At 44.9% G+C, this 20,745-nt stretch overlaps 2 protein-coding genes across 4 annotated transcripts; both read right to left on the reverse strand.

Annotated features, from left to right (window-relative positions):
* Positions 1–1,014: 1,014 nt before the first annotated feature.
* Positions 1,015–19,781, reverse strand: LOC117042199 (zinc finger protein 420-like). Of its 3 annotated transcripts, none has more exons than XM_033141724.1 (4): positions 19,708–19,781; positions 16,803–17,001; positions 7,627–7,753; positions 1,015–3,538 (listed from the first exon to the last, which is right to left on the reverse strand). In XM_033141724.1, the coding sequence occupies exons 2-4, from the start codon at positions 16,899–16,901 to the stop codon at positions 1,176–1,178; spliced, it is 2,589 nt and encodes an 862-aa protein (XP_032997615.1). In that variant the 5' UTR covers positions 16,902–17,001; positions 19,708–19,781; the 3' UTR covers positions 1,015–1,175. The 3 variants fall into 3 exon arrangements, with proteins under 3 accessions (XP_032997615.1, XP_032997613.1, XP_032997612.1); XM_033141722.1 differs by having other exon boundaries at positions 1,019–3,550; positions 16,827–17,001; XM_033141721.1 differs by lacking the exons at positions 16,803–17,001; positions 19,708–19,781 and adding an exon at positions 7,885–7,992 and having other exon boundaries at positions 1,019–3,550.
* On the reverse strand, positions 12,872–16,665 carry LOC117042216 (zinc finger protein OZF-like). Its single transcript, XM_033141745.1, has 3 exons — positions 16,571–16,665; positions 15,684–15,767; positions 12,872–14,429 (listed from the first exon to the last, which is right to left on the reverse strand). Exons 1-3 carry the CDS (start codon positions 16,602–16,604, stop codon positions 12,979–12,981), a joined length of 1,569 nt encoding a protein of 522 aa, XP_032997636.1. The 5' UTR covers positions 16,605–16,665; the 3' UTR covers positions 12,872–12,978.
* Positions 19,782–20,745: the final 964 nt, after the last annotated feature.

Here is a 20,745-nt window from a genome sequence, read left to right on the forward strand (position 1 = left end):
TAAACCCCTACTGGCAAATCAGCCAGGTAAATCTGAAGCCTACTATAATAAATATCTTCTGGACAAGTCTGATGATATCACAAAGTTTCTTTCGGTAGTCATACGTATCAAAGATCATCATACTCAAGACTGAACAAATATCGTCTCGGTCTTCCTCTCCCAGGGGGCTTGTCTGTATCAATCTGTATTTTATTCTGAATCTATGTTACGGGTCTTTGGACCGCAATAAAGATTTATATATTATATTATACTCGATGTGAGACATTAAATGTTTTATAGAGTATAAAGTAGGGGGGAGAAAGAGGCGGAGAGAGGGGGTAGTAAACGCTGGTTCTTTTACACAGCATATGTGCAAGGTTGTTGTGTCAGCATCACGTGAGTAGGTTCTCTCTATTTTTAACATTTCATTGGCGGTGAGAGTGGTTGGGTGGCCCAGGCCATGGTTGGTTGCCTTAAGTGGGGGCTGTAGTGAATTTTGTTTGCGTCTGTGAGGGGAAAGGGTTGTTGGGTCAAGTCAGCCATATTGATTCATACGCTGTCAGCCTTGAAGACAATAAAAGTCCAGGTTTATGAACTGTAGAGCAACCAGGACAGGACAGCCAAAATTTGTCTGAGTTTTGTGTATGAAGAGGTTTTTCACACATACAAAAGAGGGAGGAATGACTGTGTGGTGATTGCTGCTATTGGAACAGGATTGGCCTTCCCTGGTTTTAAAGTTAATACAAAATCACTAACATTTTTGTAACAGTCCCAGGCAGTGAATGTTGTCAATCAGGAACAGGGTGCACAAATTAGAAAGTGCATCCTGTTCTTGAAGAGGATTTTCCAGTAAAAAAATGAGAAGACCACATTTGTTTGATGCTAAAGGGCCTATTATTGCCCAGTCATCACTCACCAATGGCACTCCAGATTCACACATTGCACATCCCTAAGAGTACATCATATTTCATTATTTTTACTATTGGGAGAAGCTACCTTCATTACTTTAATACATGTGTGTACAAATTTCCATACAAAAACCAGAACATCAACACTCCACGCATTTACAATTGATATGAGCTTGTTGATGTGAAGAACAAAGTAAACACTAGACACACTCCAAACATCTAAATAGGTTTTCCCCTGTGAGAGTATATAGATGACCTTAACTGAAACACTGCCCACACTCCCTCAATTTACATGGTTTCTTCTCTGTGAGCTTCTTGATGTTTTGTAAGTGTTCCACTCTCACTGAAGCACATCTCACACTCCATACATTTAAATGGTTTCTCCCCTGTGTGAGTTTGTTGATGTCTTATAAAATGTCCATTTTGACTAAAACTCTTTCCACACTCCAAACACTTAAACAGTTTCTCCCCAGTGTGAATTTGTTGATGTACAGTAAGTTTGCCCCTTTCTCTGAAACTCTTCCCACATTCCATACATTTAAATGGTTTCTCCCCTGTGTGTGTTCGTTGATGTCTTGTAAGAGCTCCACTTTCAATGAAGCACTTCCCACACTCCATACATTTAAATGGTTTCTCCCCTGTGTGAGTTCGCTGATGTATTCTAAAATGCCCACTTCGAATGAAACTCTTTCCACACTCCAAACATTTATATGGTTTCTCCCCTCTGTGTGTTCGCTGATGTACAGTAAGGCTTCCTCTACAAGTGAAACCCTTTTCACACTCTAAACATTTAAAGGGTTTCTCCCCTGTGTGAGTTCGTAGGTGTATGATCAGTTGTGAACCTTTAGTGAAGCTCTTTTCACACTCCATGCATTTAAATGATTTCTCCCGTATATGAGTTTGTTGATGTACCGTAAGGATTCCATTCCGACTGAAGCACTTTCCACATACCAGACATCTGAATGGCTTCTCCCCTGTGTGAGCTCGTTGATGTACAGTAAGTTTTCCACTTTCGCTGAAACTCTTTCCACACTCCATACATTTAAAGGGTCTCTCCCCTGTGTGAATTCGTAGATGTACAGTAAGTTTCCCCCTTTCACTGAAGCTCCTTCCACACTCCATACATTTAAATGGTTTCTCCCCTGTGTGAGTTAGTTGATGTTTTGTAAGGTTTCCACTATTACTGAAGCACTTTCCACACTCCATACATTTAAAGGGTTTCTCTCCTGTGTGAGTTCGTTGATGTCTTGTAAGGTTTCCACTATTACTGAAGCTCTTTCCACAATGCAGGCATTTAAAGGGTTTCTCCCCTGTGTGAGTTCGTTGATGTAAATTAAGATTTTCACAACAACTGAAGCTCTTCTCACACTCCAAACATTTATATGGTTTCTTCCCCATATGAGTTCGCTGATGCACAATAAGGACTCCCTTCCGACTGAAGCTCTTTCCACACTCCATACATTTAAAGGGTTTATCTCCTGAGTGAATTTGAAGATGTATTATCAGTTGTGAACTTTCACTGAAACACTTTCCACACTCCATACATTTAAATGGTTTCTCCCCTGCATGAATTAGTTGATGTTTTGTAAGCGCTCCACTACTACTGAGGCTCTTTCCACACACCACACATCTAAATGGTTTCTCCCCTGTGTGAATTCGTTGGTGTACAGTAAGTTTTCCACTTTCAATGAATCTCTTTCCACACTCCATACATTTAAAAGGTTTCTCCCCTGTGTGAGTTCGCTGATGTATAGTAAGCTGTGAACTTGTACTGAAGCTCTTTCCACACTCCAAACATTTAAAGGGTTTCTCCCCTGTGTGAGTTCGTAGATGTATGGAAAATTGTGAACTTTCACTGAAGCTCTTTCCACACTCCATACATTTAAATGGTTTATCTGTTGTGTGAGTTAAGTGATGTTTTTTAAGTGCTCCCCTACTACTGAGGAACCTTCCACACACCATACATTTAAATGGTTTCTCCCCTTTGTGAGTTATTTGGTGTACAGTAAGGCTCCCACTACAACTGAAGCACTTTCCACACTCCATACATCTAAATGGTTTATCTCCTGTGTGAGTTTGTTGATGTTCAGTAAGTTTTCCACTTACACTGAAGCTCTTTCCACACTCCATGCAGCTAAATGGTTTCTCCCCTGTGTGAGTTCGTTGATGTATAGTAAGCTGTGAACACTGACTGAATCTCTTTCCACACTCCATACATTTAAAGGGTTTCTCTCCTGTGTGAGTTCGTTGATGTATAGTCAGCTTTCCACTTACACTGAAGCTCTTCCCACACTCCATACATTTAAAAGGTTTCTCCCCTGTGTGAGTTCGTTGATGTACAGTAAGTTTTCCACTCTCACTGAAGCTCTTTCCACACTCCATGCATTTAAAAGGTTTCTCCCCAGTGTGAGTTCGTTGATGTATAGTAAGGTGTGAACACTGACTGAAGCTCTTCCCACACTCCATACATCTAAATGGTTTCTCCCCGGTGTGAATTCGTTGATGTACAGTAAGTTTTCCTCTTTCACTGAAACTCTTTCCACACTCCATACATTTAAAGGGTTTCTCCCCTGTGTTAGTTTGTAGATGTGTGGTAAGGTGTTCACTCACACTGAAGTACTTTACAGATGGCCCCTCAAAATTTTGATTGCCTTCTCCATCACCTGGTTTAAAGAGGGGGATAAGAAAATATTGTTAGGATTTCAAGGAACAGAACAAGGGAACTTAACACACAGCAAGACCAATCAGCACCTTCTCTTTTTCAACACCTCCAAAAAATCTCCCCTCTCCTATGTACCACATTTTTAGGAAAGGAAATAATCCCAGAAAATAGTCTCTTAGCACAGGAGACACATATTGCAACTCAGCACAGCAGAGTATTAGTAAACAAAATATTTGTTGAAGAGTTTATAACCTCAGAAAAACTAAAAAGAGAAGTGTGTTAATGCATATAGAACAAGGTTTGAAACCATAACAATTATTTAAAGATAACCAAGAAAGTATTATCAGGGTACAGGCAATTGCTGAAGGAGAAAGAATGTTCTTGGTGAGAGTCTTTGCACCAAATGAGAGAGAAAAAAACAGGTTTTTAAGGAGAAGTTGTTTGATTATTTGGATGAGAATATTATAATAATGGGTGGGCATGAGAAATAGGTCATAATGTGGAGATAAGTGCTTGGGAGAGATGTGGAAAAAGATTTTAAATTTACAGCAGGTTGCACACTGAAAAGAGAATTTTATGAAAATTATATATAGGTGGTGGCTGACACTGAGTAAATTAGCTAAAATGTACAAGACTAAATCAGATACCTGCTGGAAATGTAAGGGGAAAGTAGTTACTTTTTATCATATGTGGTCGACATGCAAAACGGTTAAGAACTTCTGGGAAATGATATTCAATGAGCTGGAAAAAAATGTTTAAGAGCACCTTTGTTAAAACTTCAGAAGCTTTTCTTTTAGGTATAATAGATGCAAGTATATCTAGGGATCATAGATCTCTTTTTATGTGTCCCAACTACAGCAGCACATATGGTGTATGCTCAGAAGTGGAAGGAGGATGCCAACAAAGGAGGAATAGCAGATGAATTAATATAATATATAGAAATGGCAAGATTGACAAATAGAATAAGAGATCAAGATAAAAAAAAGTATTTGAAGAAGATTGGAAATGCTGATGATCTGCAAAACAGATTGCTTCAACATATGGCAAAAAAATATTTCTAAATATATCTGGCAAGGGGGGAAAACGAGAATATAAGATACTGATAGAACTGAAAGATAGAGAAGGTTTCTCCCTGCCGGGTATTATATTATGAAGCATCTTGTCTGTGCTGGTTGAAGGAATGGTTGCTATTGAAGAATACACATATTTTAGATTTGGAAGGCCATGATAATATTTTTGGCTGCCATGCTTATCTGTGGCATTGAAAAGGTGAAAGTACATAAAGGCTTTACAAACCATATAATTAGGAAAAAATTGTATAGAATATGGGATAGATATAAAAATTTATTGGGAACTAAAACACCACGCTTTCACCTTTGGAAGCCATAGCGGTGAAAAAGAAAAATATGATGGGAAATTGGGCAACTTATAGAAATTTATTAAGAGAGGAGGGTAGAGAATTTAAATTAAAAGAGTTGAAGGATTTACCAGGAATGTTAACAACATGGTTACAATATCATCATTTGAATTAAATATTTAAAAAGGGGAACAAGCATCACAATTTGAGAGACATGTTAAGTTGTAATGTTAAAGTGATGTCTGAAATGTACACGATGTTATTGGAATCGGAGATAAAGAATGAACAAGTGAAATCTTCAATGATGATGATGATGAGGAGGATTATTATTATTTATACCCCACCCATCTGGCGGCTTCCAACAGAACATTAAAATGCAATAATCTATTAAACATTAAACATTAAAAGCTTCTCTAAACAGGGCTGCCTTCAGATGTCTTCTAAAGGTCTGGTATTTGTTTTTCTCTTTGACATCTGGTGGGAGGACGTTCCACAGGATGGGTGCCACTACCGAGAAGGCCCTCTGCCTGGTTCCCTGTAACTTGGCTTCTCGTAGTGAGGGAATCGCCAGAAGGCCCTCGGCACTGGATCTCAGTGTCCGGGCAGAACAATGGGGGTGGAGACGCTCCTTCAGGTATACTGGACCGAAGCCATTTAGGGTTTTAAAAGTCAGCACCAACACTTTGAATTGTGCTCGGAAACGTACTGGGAGCCAATGTAGGTCTTTCACGACTGGTGTTATGTGGTCTCGGTGGCCACTCCCAGTCACCAGTCTAGCTGCCGCATTCTGGATTAGTTGTAGTTTCCGGGTCACCTTCAAAGGCAGCCCCATGTAGAGCGCATTGCAGTAGTGTAAGCGGGAGATAACTAAAGCATGCACCACTCTGGCGAGACAATCCACAGGCAGGTAGGGTCGGTTGGAGGATGGATGGTGGCTAACAGATTGAGGTTGAATCCTGACAAGACAGAAGTACTGTTTTTGGGGGACAGGGTGCGAGCGGGTGTGGAGGACTCCCTGGTCCTGAATGGGGTAACTGTGCCCCTGAAGGACCAGGTGCGCAGCCTGGGAGTCATTTTGGACTCACAGCTATCCATGGAGGCACAGGTTAATTCTGTGTCCAGGGTGGCTGTCTACCAGCTCCATCTGGTACGCAGGCTGAGACCCTGATTGAAAAAGATTGAAAATGCTTTGTAGATTATTTTGGAAACTTACTGTAAACACATTAAAAATATAACAGTTAAAGAATGAATTCAGCAGTAAGAATACTGAGATATAAAACTGAGATAAAATAATATATGGGGAAGATTAGAATTTGTAGTGGAAAATAAATTAACAAAATGAACCATGGAAGGAGTGGAAGGTGAGTCAATATCAATTATGTGTTTTGTATTGGAAGCATTGTTATTGTTTCAAGTGTAAAAATGAAAATGGGAAATAAGATTTAGATGATAGATAGATAGATAGATAGATAGATAGATAGATAGATAGAGATATATATAAGAAAATTGTCTCTTAGTATCCAGTTCCACCTTGAACTCCCATGTAACACTGAACACCAAGAGAAACCACCTATGCTGAGGCGGGGCACCTATGGCATTCCAGATGTGGTTGAACTCAAACTATCATCAACCCAAGCAGGAACGTCCAATGGCCAGGATGATAGGAGTTGCAGTGCAGCAACATCTTGGGGGGGGGGGACACTTTCTCCCTCTTCCCTCTCTTCTGAAAGTGCTAGATTTCTGCAGTCCATTTTCTCCTGCCTCCTCTTGGTAATGTCTTAGACCAGTGGTGGCGAACCTTTTAGAGACCGAGTGCCCAAACTGTAAACCAAAACCCACTTATTTATCACAAAGTGCCCAACTACTGACACGCGTGGGGAGCAGCGTGGAGAGCAGGCGCCCGGCGCCCCAGGCCAGAACATAGGTGGGTGCGGTGCCCTTAGGGCTTAGCTCAGATGGTGCATGTGCCAGCAGTGAGGGCTCTGCGTGCCAGATCTGGCACGCGTGCCATAGGTTCGCCACCACTGTCTTAGACCATGTCATTACCGAGGAGGCAGGTTAACTCATTGTTTGAATACTATTCCTGCCTCTGGGTCTGGTCTTGACCAGAAGGATATTGGAATCAGCAACGGAGACCCATATGACCTGAAGGCGCTGCTGTGCAATGCCAGGTCATTGATTGAGAAGACCACTGCCATCCATAACTTGATCGTGCATGGAGGACTTGACCTGGCTTGTGTAAAAGAGACTTGGTTGGATGAAGCAGATCGGCCTGGGCTTGCTGCTGCTTGTCCACCAGGTTTCTCTTGCACGCGGCAACCCAGGTCATACGGGCGGGGAGGGGGGTTTACAGTGATTTTTAGGAAGTCATTAGTTTGCACCAGGCATCCTATTGGGAGGACCCAGTTTTCTGAGTGCATGTTCTAGAAGTTGGGCAATAGGGGCAGTACAGTACATGTACCTGTACCAACCTCCCCGCTGCACCAAGGATTCCCTGGCCGAACTGCTTCAGGTCGTGGTGTGTTCGAATCCTGTTTGCTTGTTTCCCACAGGCATCTGGCTTTGCCAGTGTGAGAACAGGATGCTGGACTAGATGGGCCACTGGCCTAATCCAGCAATCTATTCCTATGTTTCTCCTTCATGACATGAATAAATGGCTCAAACAGCAGATTCACACCTCCAACGTCTAACAGCCAAGAGGAATAAAAATGTCCCCTTACCTAGAGAGGCCACCATCTCATAATTCTCCTCCATGACTTCCTTGTGCAGAGCTCTTTGGCCGGGATCCAGCAGAGCCCACTCCTCTTCCGTGAAAAACACAGCCACCTCCTCAAAGGTCAAGAGGGCCTGGAAGAAGAGGAGGAAGAAAACAGAGCTTCTCTTAGATGCCCACCATCCCCACTCAACACAGAGGGAGGCCGGGTCGCCCCACCTGCCTCTCTTTCCTCCTACCTGATTTCCCATTGCTCTTTCCCTACCTGAGGACGCTGCCTGGCTCCTCTTTCCACTCCACTGATAAGAAGAGACGGCCCAAACGGTGGTGCCTCTGAGGCCATTGCGCTGCCCGTAGGTGATTCGGAGGAGCTGTGAAGTTGGCCACTTCCGGGACTCTCTCAGCTGTACTTCAAAGCAAGGAGAAGAAGAATAAGAGTTTGGATTTGATATCCCGCTTTATCACTTCCCGAAGGAGTCTCAAAGCGGCTAACATTCTCCTTTCCCTTCCTCCCCCACAACAAACACTCTGTGAGGTGAGTGGGGCTGAGAGACTTCAGAGAAGTGTGACTAGCCCAAGGTCACCCAGCAGCTGCATGTGGAGGAGCAGAGACACGAACCCGGTTCCCCAGATTACGAGTCTACCGCTCTTAACCACTACACCACACTGGCTTTTATCTTCCCAACTCTGTGAGATAGGACAGGGTGAAAGATAACCTGGAGGGTCAAAACTGGCCCCTTGTGAGCACAGACCTGAACCTGTCTATTACTTTTCAATCCTGCCACTCATGTACCCATTTTCCTTGCTTAGCAGGAGGGAAACCGATCAGGTGTGGGTTTTTTTTTTCAAGCTCCAGAAAATCCAAAATGTGCCTCTTCCCTCCACTTCAGGGACTCATAAACAGTACTGAAAACCCTCCCCCATTGTTCCCCACTCTGCCGACATGGGGGGGGGGCAGCCCCTTCCCAAGAAGCAAATCCTTGTTTCCTTTTGCCTCCTTCTCACATCATCCACTGCCTGCCCTCCACATCTCCCCCCATGGAGCTGCCTCTACTAGGAGCCCCACTGACGCAGGGGCTTCAGCGGCAGATTTCGGAGGGGGAGCAGATCAGGGTCCTGGAAGAGCTCCGCCTCCCCCCCCCCTGCCCAGACCGGCTCCCTGACACAGGAGGCAGAGCCTAGAGAGAGCGATGTGGGGGGCTGGAGGGGGGCAGGAGTGAGAAGGGAGATGGGAGCTGTTAGACAGAGAGGAGCATCACTAGGTGGAATGGGGCTGCCGCCCCTTTGAACGGAGGAGGACGGACTTGTGAGTCAACATGCACAGGGTGGGGCTGCAAATCCCTTTGTAGTTAGGTTGCACTGGGGGGGGGCATCCTTTTCTGGTTCGTCTCAAGTGTCTTCGCCCCCCACCTCCCCCCCCCCACCATAGGAGCCCGGCTTGATCTCTGCGCTGCGCTTCAAAAAGTATCTTGCAATGCAAGCCCTCCTGGGGGAAGAGGAACCCACTTTGCAACAGGATGGCCTGCATCCAGCCCCCTGCCCCGATCCCCACAGTTAAAGGGCGGAGCCCCAGCCTGCTTTCCATTCCTCTTCCCCCCCCCCCATCCTCCCGCCTCCTTTCCCACCTGCCCTGTTTGTAGATTCAGGGAGAGGGAAAGCAAATCCTTCTCCCACCCCCATCCCCAAATAACCCCCCAATATGCGGCACCTCTTTCTCCTCTTCTCCAAGTCCGCTTCTCTTCCGGGAATGAGGATGGAGACCCCTCCCCTCCAAATAGTCTTCCCCCACCCCCACCCCCCCAAAAAAGAAAAACAAATTTCCTGCCTCTCTAGGAAGCGGAGCTCATTGACCCAGAGGGAGAGGGAGTGGCAGGAGATCCGCCTCCCCCTCCCTGGAAACAGGAATTCCCAGCCAGCAAGCTCTATATTCCCATTTATTTGGGGAGAAATTCATGGGTTCGATTACCTGCAGCGGCAGCGAAAGACGACACCCCCCACCCCCACCCCGATTTCTGAAAAGCCTCCTACTGGGATTTTTATTGTTGCAACAGGACTTCCACCCACCACATGGAAGAAGCAGGAAGAAGCTCTCTTTTTAAATAAGCTTCCCTTTTTGCACTCAACATACATACATACATACATACATACATACATCACAGCTGTATCATAACCTGGGAGGGGTCTTCTGGCAGAAGGTTTGCCTCCATCCCTCCCTTGACCTGCACTTCACTCCCATTAAGTAAAACAAAGGTGATTATTTAGTTACAGGTAGGTAGCCGTGTTGGTCTGCCATAGTCAACACAAAATAATAAATTCCTTCCAGTAGCACCTTAGAGGCCAACTAAGTTTGTTATTGGTATGAGCTTTCGTGTGCATGCACATGTACATTAGGTACGTCCAACTCCCAAGAAAAAGTGATCTACTCACAGTGTTAAAATTCCGTGTATCTGAAGAAGTGTGCATGCACACGAAAGCTCATACCAAGAACAAACTCAGTTGGTCTCTAAGGTGCTACTGGAAAGAATTTTTTTTATTTTGTTTCGACTATGGCAGACCAACACGGCTACCTACCTGTAACTAAAATTCTAGCTGTGATCTACCTGTTGTCATTGACAGGCAAAATTGTTGAGGTAGTTGTTGAGCTTTTTGGGGGGAAACCAAAGTTGTTGAGCATATTTTCTTTCTTTCTTTCTTTCTTTCTTTTTGCTAATCGTTAAGGGTCCCGCGGACATTTTCTGTTGTTTTGTTTTGTGGGTCGTGCAGATCATTAAAAGTCCCGTGATTGACAGCGATCAACCAATGGCGTCTCACGATCGACAGGTCGATCGTGACCGACCTGTTCAACATGCCTGATGTACATGTTCTTGTTCTCCCGGTCAAGTTAATCACACCCTTTTGTCTTGACCAAGATCCTTAAAAAACTCTGGTCGGGTTTACCTTGTTTCTGATATGGCTACCACCCAGGAGCCAGAATGCCAAACGATTATCGGCCAGGCAAGGAGACTGCTGAGTATGTGGTCTCAGGCTCCAGGAATTACGGCTGCCTCTGCCCAGGTCCCAGACTCCCATTCCTTTCCTGAACAGAATGGGGCAAATCCAACACTGGAGCGATTTTATATGACTTTGTAAAGTTTTCCCAGTGAGCCAGTACATAGATACATTTATCAGTGAATTGTTACATTTGGAAATCTGCAGCGGAGGAGGCCCTTTGAATAGAGATAGGGAAACTGGTTGATGAAATGTTTTGTAGGGACATTTGCAGGAGTGATTGTGATGGTTTTGATAAATTTCAATAAATTTGGGTAACAGTTCCTTTTTTTAAAAGTGGGAGCTGATGGAGAAAGTTAGGCTCTGTTATTGGGGGGAAAGGTGCAAGTCAGTGGTACAGCAGTTGCTTTGCATGCAGAAGGTCTCAAGATTCCTATTTTCACGTTTGGTGGGAGTGTACCGTGGTCCATGTCTTCTGGAGAAAAGTTTTTTTTTATCAGATTTCCAAAATCACTAAACAATCTATCCATCCTAATCCAGCACTTGTCTCATTATAACTAGATTTTATCCCAAATTCTACGCTTCAATCTAAAGAATTAATTTCCTTTCTGTTCACAGCAGCTAGACTACAGTTATTGCCCAACGATGGAAAGAAACCTCTAAATAAGAATAGAGGCTTGGATTAATAACATCTGGACCATTGCTCTATCAGAATGCCTCACATGCCATTGGTGTCTAATGAAAGGTATTTCCAAAAAAGATACCTTTGACACAATCTGGTCTCCATTTATTGAAGAACCACACGATATTTTAATGCCATCATCATCATCCCCATCATGGAGGTATTTATGGTGGGGATATAGTGATTGGAAATGTATAGCCAAGCAGATCGGTAGTTGGGTTCCTATTGAGGGTATTGTGAGAGCCAACATGGCCGTGATGTGGGACTGAGGATTGGAGTGATCATTCTGTGATGTTATGGCAGTGGACAAAGCTGTATTTGGAAAAAAAGGATTTTTTTTAAAGGTCTCGAATTCAATGCTTTGCATGCTGAAGAAGGTCCCAGGTGCAATCTTGGCAGGCAAAGAGACCTTGTTGGCATCTGTCTGTCTCAGGAGGTGATGGAGGGGGGGGGGCCTTTGGGGGGTGAAGTCCAACTGTGGGCCGCTTCCAGGACCTGCTGTGGCTGCATCATGTCATGGGCAAATGCTCATTGCCAGCAGAGGGAGAGCAGTTCCAGATGAACTCTGCTTTCAGCCTCCTGTACACCTGCTCTTTCTACAGATTTCTGAAAGATGGGCCTGTAAGTTACACTCCCATGTAAGTTGCCCATTGTCTATCCATATTACCTCTCTTTTTGTTAATAGCCTCAATAGGAGATAGCCGTAAAGGTGTTTAAACTCCCCATAACATAAACATGTATGCCAGCAAAATTTTAAATTATGACCTTCTAGGTCCAGTATGTCTGCATTATCCAATGTAATCCATTCTTTTAACCAACTCATGCAGGCTGCTTCATAATAGATTTGCACATCTGCCAGATCATCTCAATTTCTGAAAGATGGGCCAATTACTTGGGCACAGAGATTCCTCTCTCCACAGGGAAATGACTCTCCTGCAACTGGCAATGCCCACATTTCCCTGTGCCACCTTCCCTCCCCATATTGGTTGTTGCCCTCAACACCTGCTTTATTCTGGTTGCCACCAGGGATTTTATCCCCTTTCCCATTAATGAAGCCATGAATGAGAAGGTATTGTAAAACAATGAATTTATAAAATATAAACAATGCAGCAAGGTTTAATGATTACTTTTCAGTCATTTTGTGTTTCATTGTTCCTTTATTGCAATTATAAAAATGGGGTTTATTCTGCTGTTCTCATAACAGGGAACTGGACTAGAAGACCTTAAGAGTCCCTTTCAACTATACAGTTCTAGGATTCCAGAGCCAATCCTGCTTCTTAAACACCTCTGTTATGCTCCACTTTTCACAACTCTCCATTCCCAACTATCTCTGCCAATGACCAAATATCAACAGACTCTCAGAACATGTTCACTCTCAATGAGCACTCCAGAGTCGCATTCTGCACATCCATAACAATACATTGTATCTTTATCATACTTACTATTGTGAAACATTACCTTCATTGCTTTAATACAAATATGTACAACTTTCCATACAAACACCAGAACATCAAATATACTCCATGCAACTGATTTTCCACAATATGAATTTGTTGATATGAAGCACAAAGTGAACTCTGTGGGGAAAACTCGGAACATTCCCTATATCTAAATGGGTTCGCCCATGTGAGAGTTCATAGATGTTGCTTAAGAACTCCATTATAATTGAAATAGATTCAACACTTTCATTTAAACACTTGTTTCTCTGTGAGTTTGCTGATGTTTTCCAAGAGTTACACTCTTACTGAAGCACTTCCCACAACCCATACATTTAAAAGGTTTCTCCCCTGTGTGAGATCGTTGATGTTTAGTAAGAGCTCCACTCTCAATGAAACTCTTCCCACAATGCATACATTTAAATGGTTTCTCCCCTGTGTGAGTTCGTACATGTATATTAAGATGTGAACACCGACTGAAGCTCTTTCCACACTCTATACATCTAAATGGTTTCTCCCCTGTGTGAATTCGTAGATGTAGAGTAAGGTGTGAGGTGTGTCTGAAGCTCTTTCCACACTCCATACATCTAAATGGTTTCTCTCCTGTGTGAGTTTGCTGATGTCTTGTAAGAGCTCCACTCTCACTGAAACCCTTCCCACAATCCATACATTTAAATGGTTTCTCCCCTGTATGAGTTCGTTGATGTACAGTAAGTATTCCATTGTGACTGAAGCTCTTCCCACACTCCATACATTTAAATGGTTTCTCCCCTGTGTGAGTTCGTTGATGTATAGTAAGGTGTGAACACTGACTGAAGCCCTTCCCACACTCCATACATTTAAATGGTTTTTCCCCTGTATGAGTTCGTTGATGTACAGTAAGGATTCCATTGTGACTGAAGCTCTGCCCACACTCCATACATCTAAAGGGTTTCTCCCCTGTATGAGTTCGTAGATGAACAGTAAGTATTCCATTGTGACTGAAGCCCTTCCCACACTCCATACATTTAAATGGTTTCTCCCCTGTGTGAGTCCGTTGATGTCTAGTAAGGTGTGAACACTGACTGAAGCCCTTCCCACACTCCATACATCTGAATGGTTTCTCCCCTGTGTGACTGCGTTGATGTATAGTAAGGCTTCCACTCTGACTGAAGCTCTTTCCGCACTCCATACATCTGAATGGTTTTTCCTCTCTGTGAATTTGTTGGTGTACAGTAAGGCTTCCATTCTGACTGAAACTCTTCCCACACTCCATACATTTAAAGGGTTTGTCCCCTGTGTGAATTTGTTGGTGTACAGTAAGTTTTCTACTTTCACTGAAACACTTCCCACACTCAATACATTTATATGGTTTCTCCCCTGTATGAGTTCGTTGATGCAGAGTAAAACTTCCACTCTCACTGAAGCACTTCCCACACTCCGTACACTGAAATGGTTTCTCCCCTGTGTGAGTTCGTTGATGTACAGTAAGGTGTGAAGACTGTCTGAAGCTCTTCCCACACTCCATACATCTAAATGGTTTCTCCCCGGTGTGAATTCGTTGATGTATGGTAAGTTTTCCATTTTCACTAAAGCTTTTTCCGCACTCCATACATTTAAAGGGTTTCTCCCCAGTGTTAGTTTGAAGATGTGTGCTAGGGTGTTCACTCGCAGTGAAATACTTTACAGATGATCCCTCAAAATTCTGATTCCCTTCTACACCACCTGGTTTAAGGGCGGGGGAGAAAATATTGTTAGGTATTCAGGGAGCTTAACACACAGCAAGACCTTCTCTTACTTTAACATCTCCAGCATTCCTCCCTCTCCTATGTACTAAAGTTTTAGGAAAGGAACGGAAATCTGAAAATAGCCTCAAGAACCCTTAGTATCCAGTTATACCTTCAACTCCCATGTTACCCTGAGCACCAAGAGAAAACTTCTATGCTGAGGTGAGGCATCTATGGTCCTCCAGATGTGGTTGGACTCTAAGCAAAGATGACCAAGGACCAGGGATGGTGCAAGTTGTAGTGCAGCAACATCTGGAGGGACACACTTTCTCCATATTCCCAATCCTGTGAAAATTCTGCACCTCTGTATTCAGTTTTCTCCTTTCTTCATGATCTGTAATTTCTTGCTGATACATTCCAATCAACTGTACACATCACTTAAACCTGCACCAGGATGCTGGAAAAGATGGGCCCTCGTTCTGATCCAAAGGACTCTTTTTATATCCTGACACACTGAAAGGAGACATACAAATGTACAGTCTCACAACCAAGTGGAAGTATGTACCACTCAATTTGTCCAGGACAACATTCCTGTATTTTTCAGTTCCAAACAAGATGAGTTCAGACTTGAGTGTCAGAGTCTCTGCTATGAGGAATAAGTAAAACATAACTCGCGTATTAGTAATACAGTGGTATCTTTGGTTATGAACTTAATTTGTTCTGGAGGTCTGTTCTCAACTCAAAACTGTTCTTAACCTGAGGCACGCTTTCACTAACGTGGCGATTTCCGCTCGAATCCTGAAGCAAAGTTCGCAACCAGGTTCACCTACTTCCAGGTTAGCGGAGCTCGTAACCTGAAGCATTCGTGAGGAGGACGGTTTGTAACCAGAGATATTACTTTATAGGACTCTATAAATATACAAAAATATTAAACTTCTGAAGCAAAGGCCACAAAGTATCTGGTGGCTAATTAATGATGCAGACCAGATTTCCCCTTTTTAGGTTTTCTGTGGGAATTCATCCCACATTTCTGTGTACTGCTCTGGTTCGCCAGAAGCGGCTTAGTCATGCTGGCCACATGACCCGGAAGCTTCTGCGGACAAATGCCGGCTCCCTCGGCCTATAAAATGAGATGAGCGCGTAACCCCAGAGTTGTCTGCGACTGGACCTGATGGTCAGGGGTCCCTTTACCTTTTACACACTGAAGGAAACATATAAAGGAACAGTCTCACAGCAAAGTGGAAGTATTTACCTCTCAATTGGTCCAGGACAACATCCCTGTATTTTTCTGTTCCAGGCAAGGAGATAAGCTCAGACTTGAGTGTCAGAGACTCTGCTATGTGGAATAAGTAAAACAGAAGTGCTGTTTATGTATATGTGACCGTAAAAATATACAAAAGTATTAATATTTTGAAGCAAAGTATCTGGTGGACCATTAAAAGTTAATAAATGATGTAGACGTGGAAACCTCATGCCACCATTATTAACCTGTGAGTCTCTCTGTAGATTTTACATGGGTTTTAGGGGGAAATTCATACCACAATATCAGCTTACGAAGAGTTACCGACTGACAAAAGTACAGTGTTGCTATAAACTACAATCTTCAACATCAACTTCGTTGGACTGGTCATGTTGTTCGGATGCCTGATTATCGTCTTCCAAAGCAACTACTCTATTCCCAACTTAAGAATGGAAAGGGAAATACAGGTGGACAACTAAAGAGGTTTCAAGATGTTCTCAAGGCTAATCTTAAAAAATGAAGTATAAGCACAGAAAATTGGGAAACACTGGCCTGCAAGAGCGCCAACTGGAGAATATGCTTTATCAAAGGCATCATGAACTTTGAAGAAGCACAAACTCAGGACTAAAAGGAGAAACAAGCTAAGAGAAAAGCACATTTGGCAAAACCTCACTGTGATTAACTACTACCCGGAAAGCTATGTCCCCACTGTAGAAGGATGAATGGATCCAGAATTGGACTCCACAGTCACCTAGGGACACACCGTTAAGAAGGTGTTCCTGGAAGGCTTGACTACGAGGATTCGCCAAAGAAGAAGACACCACATGAATAAATGGCTCAAACAGCAGATTCACACCTCCAACGTCTAACAGCCAGGAGGAATAAAAATGTTCCCTTACCTAGAGAGGCCACCATCTCACGATTCTCCTCCATGACTTCCTTGTGCAGAGCTCTTTGGCCTGGATCCAGCAGAGCCCACTCCTCCTCCGTGAAAAACACAGCCACCTCCTCAAAGGTCAAGAGGGCCTGGAAGAAGAGGAGGAAGAAAACAGAGCTTCTCTTAGATGCCCATCATCCTGACTCAACACAGAGGGAAGTTGGGTGGTCCCACCTGTGCCTCTTCCCTCCTCCCTGCTCCCGTTGCTCTTTCCCTACCTGAGGAAGCTGACTGGATCCTCTTTCCACTCCACTGATAAGAAGGGACTGTTCAGAGGGTGTCTCAGAGGCCATTGTGTTGCCAGTTGATAGGACGGAGGAGCAGGAAGCTGAAACTGGGCCACTTCTGGGACTTTCTCAGCTGTTGCAATGTACTTCAATGCAGAGAGCAGCTCTTTAAGGAGAACAATGGAGAAAATGTTGCTGTTGTTGTTGAATTTATATACCGCAGTTCACAGAAAGGCGGATTTATTTAGGGTGGGAGACATTTACACAGATAGCATTCCTTTTACAAATTACAAATACCAGGACTAATAAACTAATGCCCATAAATTCTAATTACAAAGGCATTGGTACTGGTTCCTTTCTACAGGAACTTTATAACACTATAAGCTGCTTGAGTTTTTAGGGGGACATTCAGCTTTGGTTTGTAAAGTTCTAGGATCAAATTCAAAACTCTTAATGAAGCTTCGCAAAAAGCATTACGGTCAGTACCTCTGCAGACCTCGGTTTTCCTTTCCTCCGAACCAGGAAAGCAGTTTCTGACCTTTTGATATATTTAGAATAAAGAAAATAAGATAAACTCCTAAATTAAGTGCAGAATTTGCAGTCGGAAGAAAAGCACTATCTGGAGTGCATCAGGGTGCAGAAGTCCCATCCAAGCGGAGCAGATGGAAATATTTACAGCACTCTATGCGCTAACATGGATTGTACTTTAGGGGACAGCGATATGAAGTTCAGTGCTTCATAGTCCTTCCTCTTAGGAACCTGTGTGTGTGTGTGTTTGTGTGTGTACTCTTTTATCTTCCCTACACTGTGAGGAAGGATAGGATGAGAAATAATCAGGGGGTCCAAACTGGGCACAGCACATCCCTCCTGAGTATGGGGGTGTGAGACTGGGTCTCCCTGGTGTAAGTGCAGCACCTGAACGGCAGGGTGTGGAACCTCAGACCCAGGGACTAAATTGGCCCTCAAGTCCTCTCTCTCTCTCTCTCTGGCCCCCAAGTGCCACGCCCTCTTTCCAATGCTTCCCAGCTGCCTCCTGGGTCTGAGGTTCCACACCCTGCTCCATAGCCCCACCAATTCTGGCCTCTGGCCCATTTCATCAATGGAAAGTGGCCCCTGGAAGGCTGCTCAGGAGCAAATGTGGCCCTCAGGCTGGATAAGTGTCTCCACCCCTGTTCCAAACACGAAACAGGCTCTCATCCTGGCTCACCTTGCAGGGTTCTTGTGTGAGTATTGCCCAGGTGGTGGGCTTTGGATCACCTACAGTATTATAAAGCCCTCCTGGCAACCTGGATGGGGACGGGGCCAGGCAGGAGTGAGGCTGGCAGCACCGGCAGAGAAAGCCCCTCAGCAATCCTGCAAGACAGGCCAGATCTCCCACCCCTGGGTGCTTTGATTCTCCTTCTGACAAAGTCCCAAGAGGATAGCTGGAGAAGCCTTTTTTTAGAAATAAAAAAATTACACACACACACCCTCTTTCCCCCAAGTCCAGCTGGGGGGGGCGGCATGTATTTAATTTCTCCAATCTTTGCCTTGAAGCTTTTTAAAGGGCTCCTAAGACCTTGATTGGTACGTGGGTGGCGCTGTGGGTTAAACCACTGAGCCTAGGGCTTGCTGTTCAGAACGTCAGTGGTTCGAATCCCGGGACGGAGTGAGCTCCAGTTGCTCCTGCCAACCTAGCAGTTCGAAAACACGTCAAAGTGCAGGTAGATAAATAGGTACTGCTCCGGCGGGAAGGTAAACGGCGTTTCCGTGCGCTGCTCTGGTTCGCCAGAAGTGGCTTTGTCATGCTGGCCACACGAACTGGAGGCTGTACGCTGGCTCCCTCAGCCAGTAAAGCAAGATGAGCGCCGCAACCCCAAAGTCAGACACAACTGGACTTAATGGTCAGGGGTCCCTTTACCTTTACCTTTAAGACCTTAATTAGATTTAAATCCTGTCATCCATGGGCCCATTTCCCTTGCCAAGTAGGAGGAAAACTGATGAGGTGCTTTTTCATGCTTCAGGAAATCTGAAAAGAGCCTCATCCCTCCAGTATTGGGACACAAATACCTCCCAAACTGCACCACACAATTTGGAAACCCAACAAAGCAACCTCAAGCTGCCAGACTAGGATTTCTGAAAGAGTAGCTGGGGGGGGGGGCTCCCCCTTCCTTCTCACATCAGCCTCTTTCTTACTCAGGAAGCTCCGGAGGCCGATTTCCCTTGACATTGTCCATCTCTCACCCCCCACCCAACTCGAAATCTCCTCCCTCTCTCCCAATCCAGACATGACTCTGTTCTCCAGCTGCTTCCACTTCATCTCCCCTGCTTGCCCTCCCGATCTCCGCCCCACTGAGGCAGGGGCTTCAGAAGCAGATTTCGGAGGGGGGGGGGTAGATCAGGGTCCTGGAGGAGCTCAGCCCTCCCCTGATGCAGGAGGCAGAGCCTGGGGGGGGGGCAGGAGTGAGAAGGGAGATGGAAGCTGTTAAGCAGAGAGGAGCATCCCTAGGTGGAATGAGGCTGCCACCCCTTTGAAAGGAGAAGGACTGACTTCTGAGTCAACATGCACAGGGTGGGGCTGCAAATCCCTTTGTAATTAAGTTGCACTGGGGGGGACCCCTTTTCTGGTTCGTCTCAAGTGTCTTCGCCCCCCTCCCCTCCCCCCACCATGGGAGCCTCGCTTGATCTCTGCGCTTCAAATGAAAGCCCTCCTGGGGGAGGAGGACCCCACTTTGCAAAAGCATGGCCTGCATCCAGCCCCCCCTCCCTGCTTTCCTCCCCCCCCCCAATCCTCCCGCCTCCTTTCCCAGCCGCCCTGTTTGCAGATTCAGGAAGAGGGAAAGCAAATCCTTCTCCCACCCCCAACTCCAAATAACCCCCCAATATGCGGCACCTCTTTCTCCTCTTCTCCAAGTCCGCTTCTCTTCCGGGAAGGAGGATGGAGACCCCTCCCCTCCAAATAGTCTCCCCCCCCCAAAAAAAAAAACAAATTTCCTGCCTCTCTAGGAAGCGGATCTCATTGACCCAGAGGGAGGGGGTGTGGCAGGAGATCCGCCTCCCCCTCCCTGCAAACAGAAATTCCCAGCCAGCAAACTCTATATTCCCATTTATTTAGTGATTAATTCATGGGTACAATACCTGGCAGCGCCAGGGAAAGACGACACCCCCACCCCCCAATTTCTGAAAAAGCCTCTTCCTGGGAAATGTTTTAGAGCAGGAACTTAAGACAACCCTAAAGGCTGGTCCCTTGTCATTACATTGCTTTCCTCCCAAGAAGCGGGGGTCTTTTAATATGGGGACAGCAGTCACGAAATTAAGAGACGCCTGCTTCTTGGGAGGAAAGCAATGACAAACCTAGACAGCATCTTAAAAAGCAGAGACATCACCTTGCCGACAAAGGTCCGTATAGTTAAAGCTATGGTTTTCCCAGTAGTAATGTATGGAAGTGAGAGCTGGACCATAAAGAAGGCTGATCACCGAAGAATTGATGCTTTTGAATTATGGTGCTGGAGGAGACTCTTGAGAGTCCCATGGACTGCAAAAAGATCAAACTTATCCATCCTTAAAGAAATCAGCCCTGAGTGCTCACTGGAAGGACAGATCCTGAAGTTGAGGCTCCAGTACTTTGGCCACCTCATGAGAAGAGAAGACTCCCTGGGAAAGACCCTGATGTTGGGAAAGATGGAGGGCACAAGGAGAAGGGGACGACAGAGGATGAGATGCTGCGGGAGGCAGTGAAAGATAAGTGTGCCTGGCATGCTCTGGTCCATGGGGTCACAAAGAGTCGGACACGACTGAACAACAACAACAAAACCTTTTGTAAAAAGAGGGAGCTCGGTTTCCTATTTGGTGGGAGTGTACCCTGGTCCACACCTTCTGGGGGAAAGTTTTTTATCTGATCGCTGAAATCACTAAACAATCTATCCGCCCT

Source organism: Lacerta agilis, chromosome 2 (genome assembly GCF_009819535.1).
Source record: "Lacerta agilis isolate rLacAgi1 chromosome 2, rLacAgi1.pri, whole genome shotgun sequence".
NCBI classification, from domain to species: Eukaryota; Metazoa; Chordata; class Lepidosauria; order Squamata; family Lacertidae; genus Lacerta; species Lacerta agilis.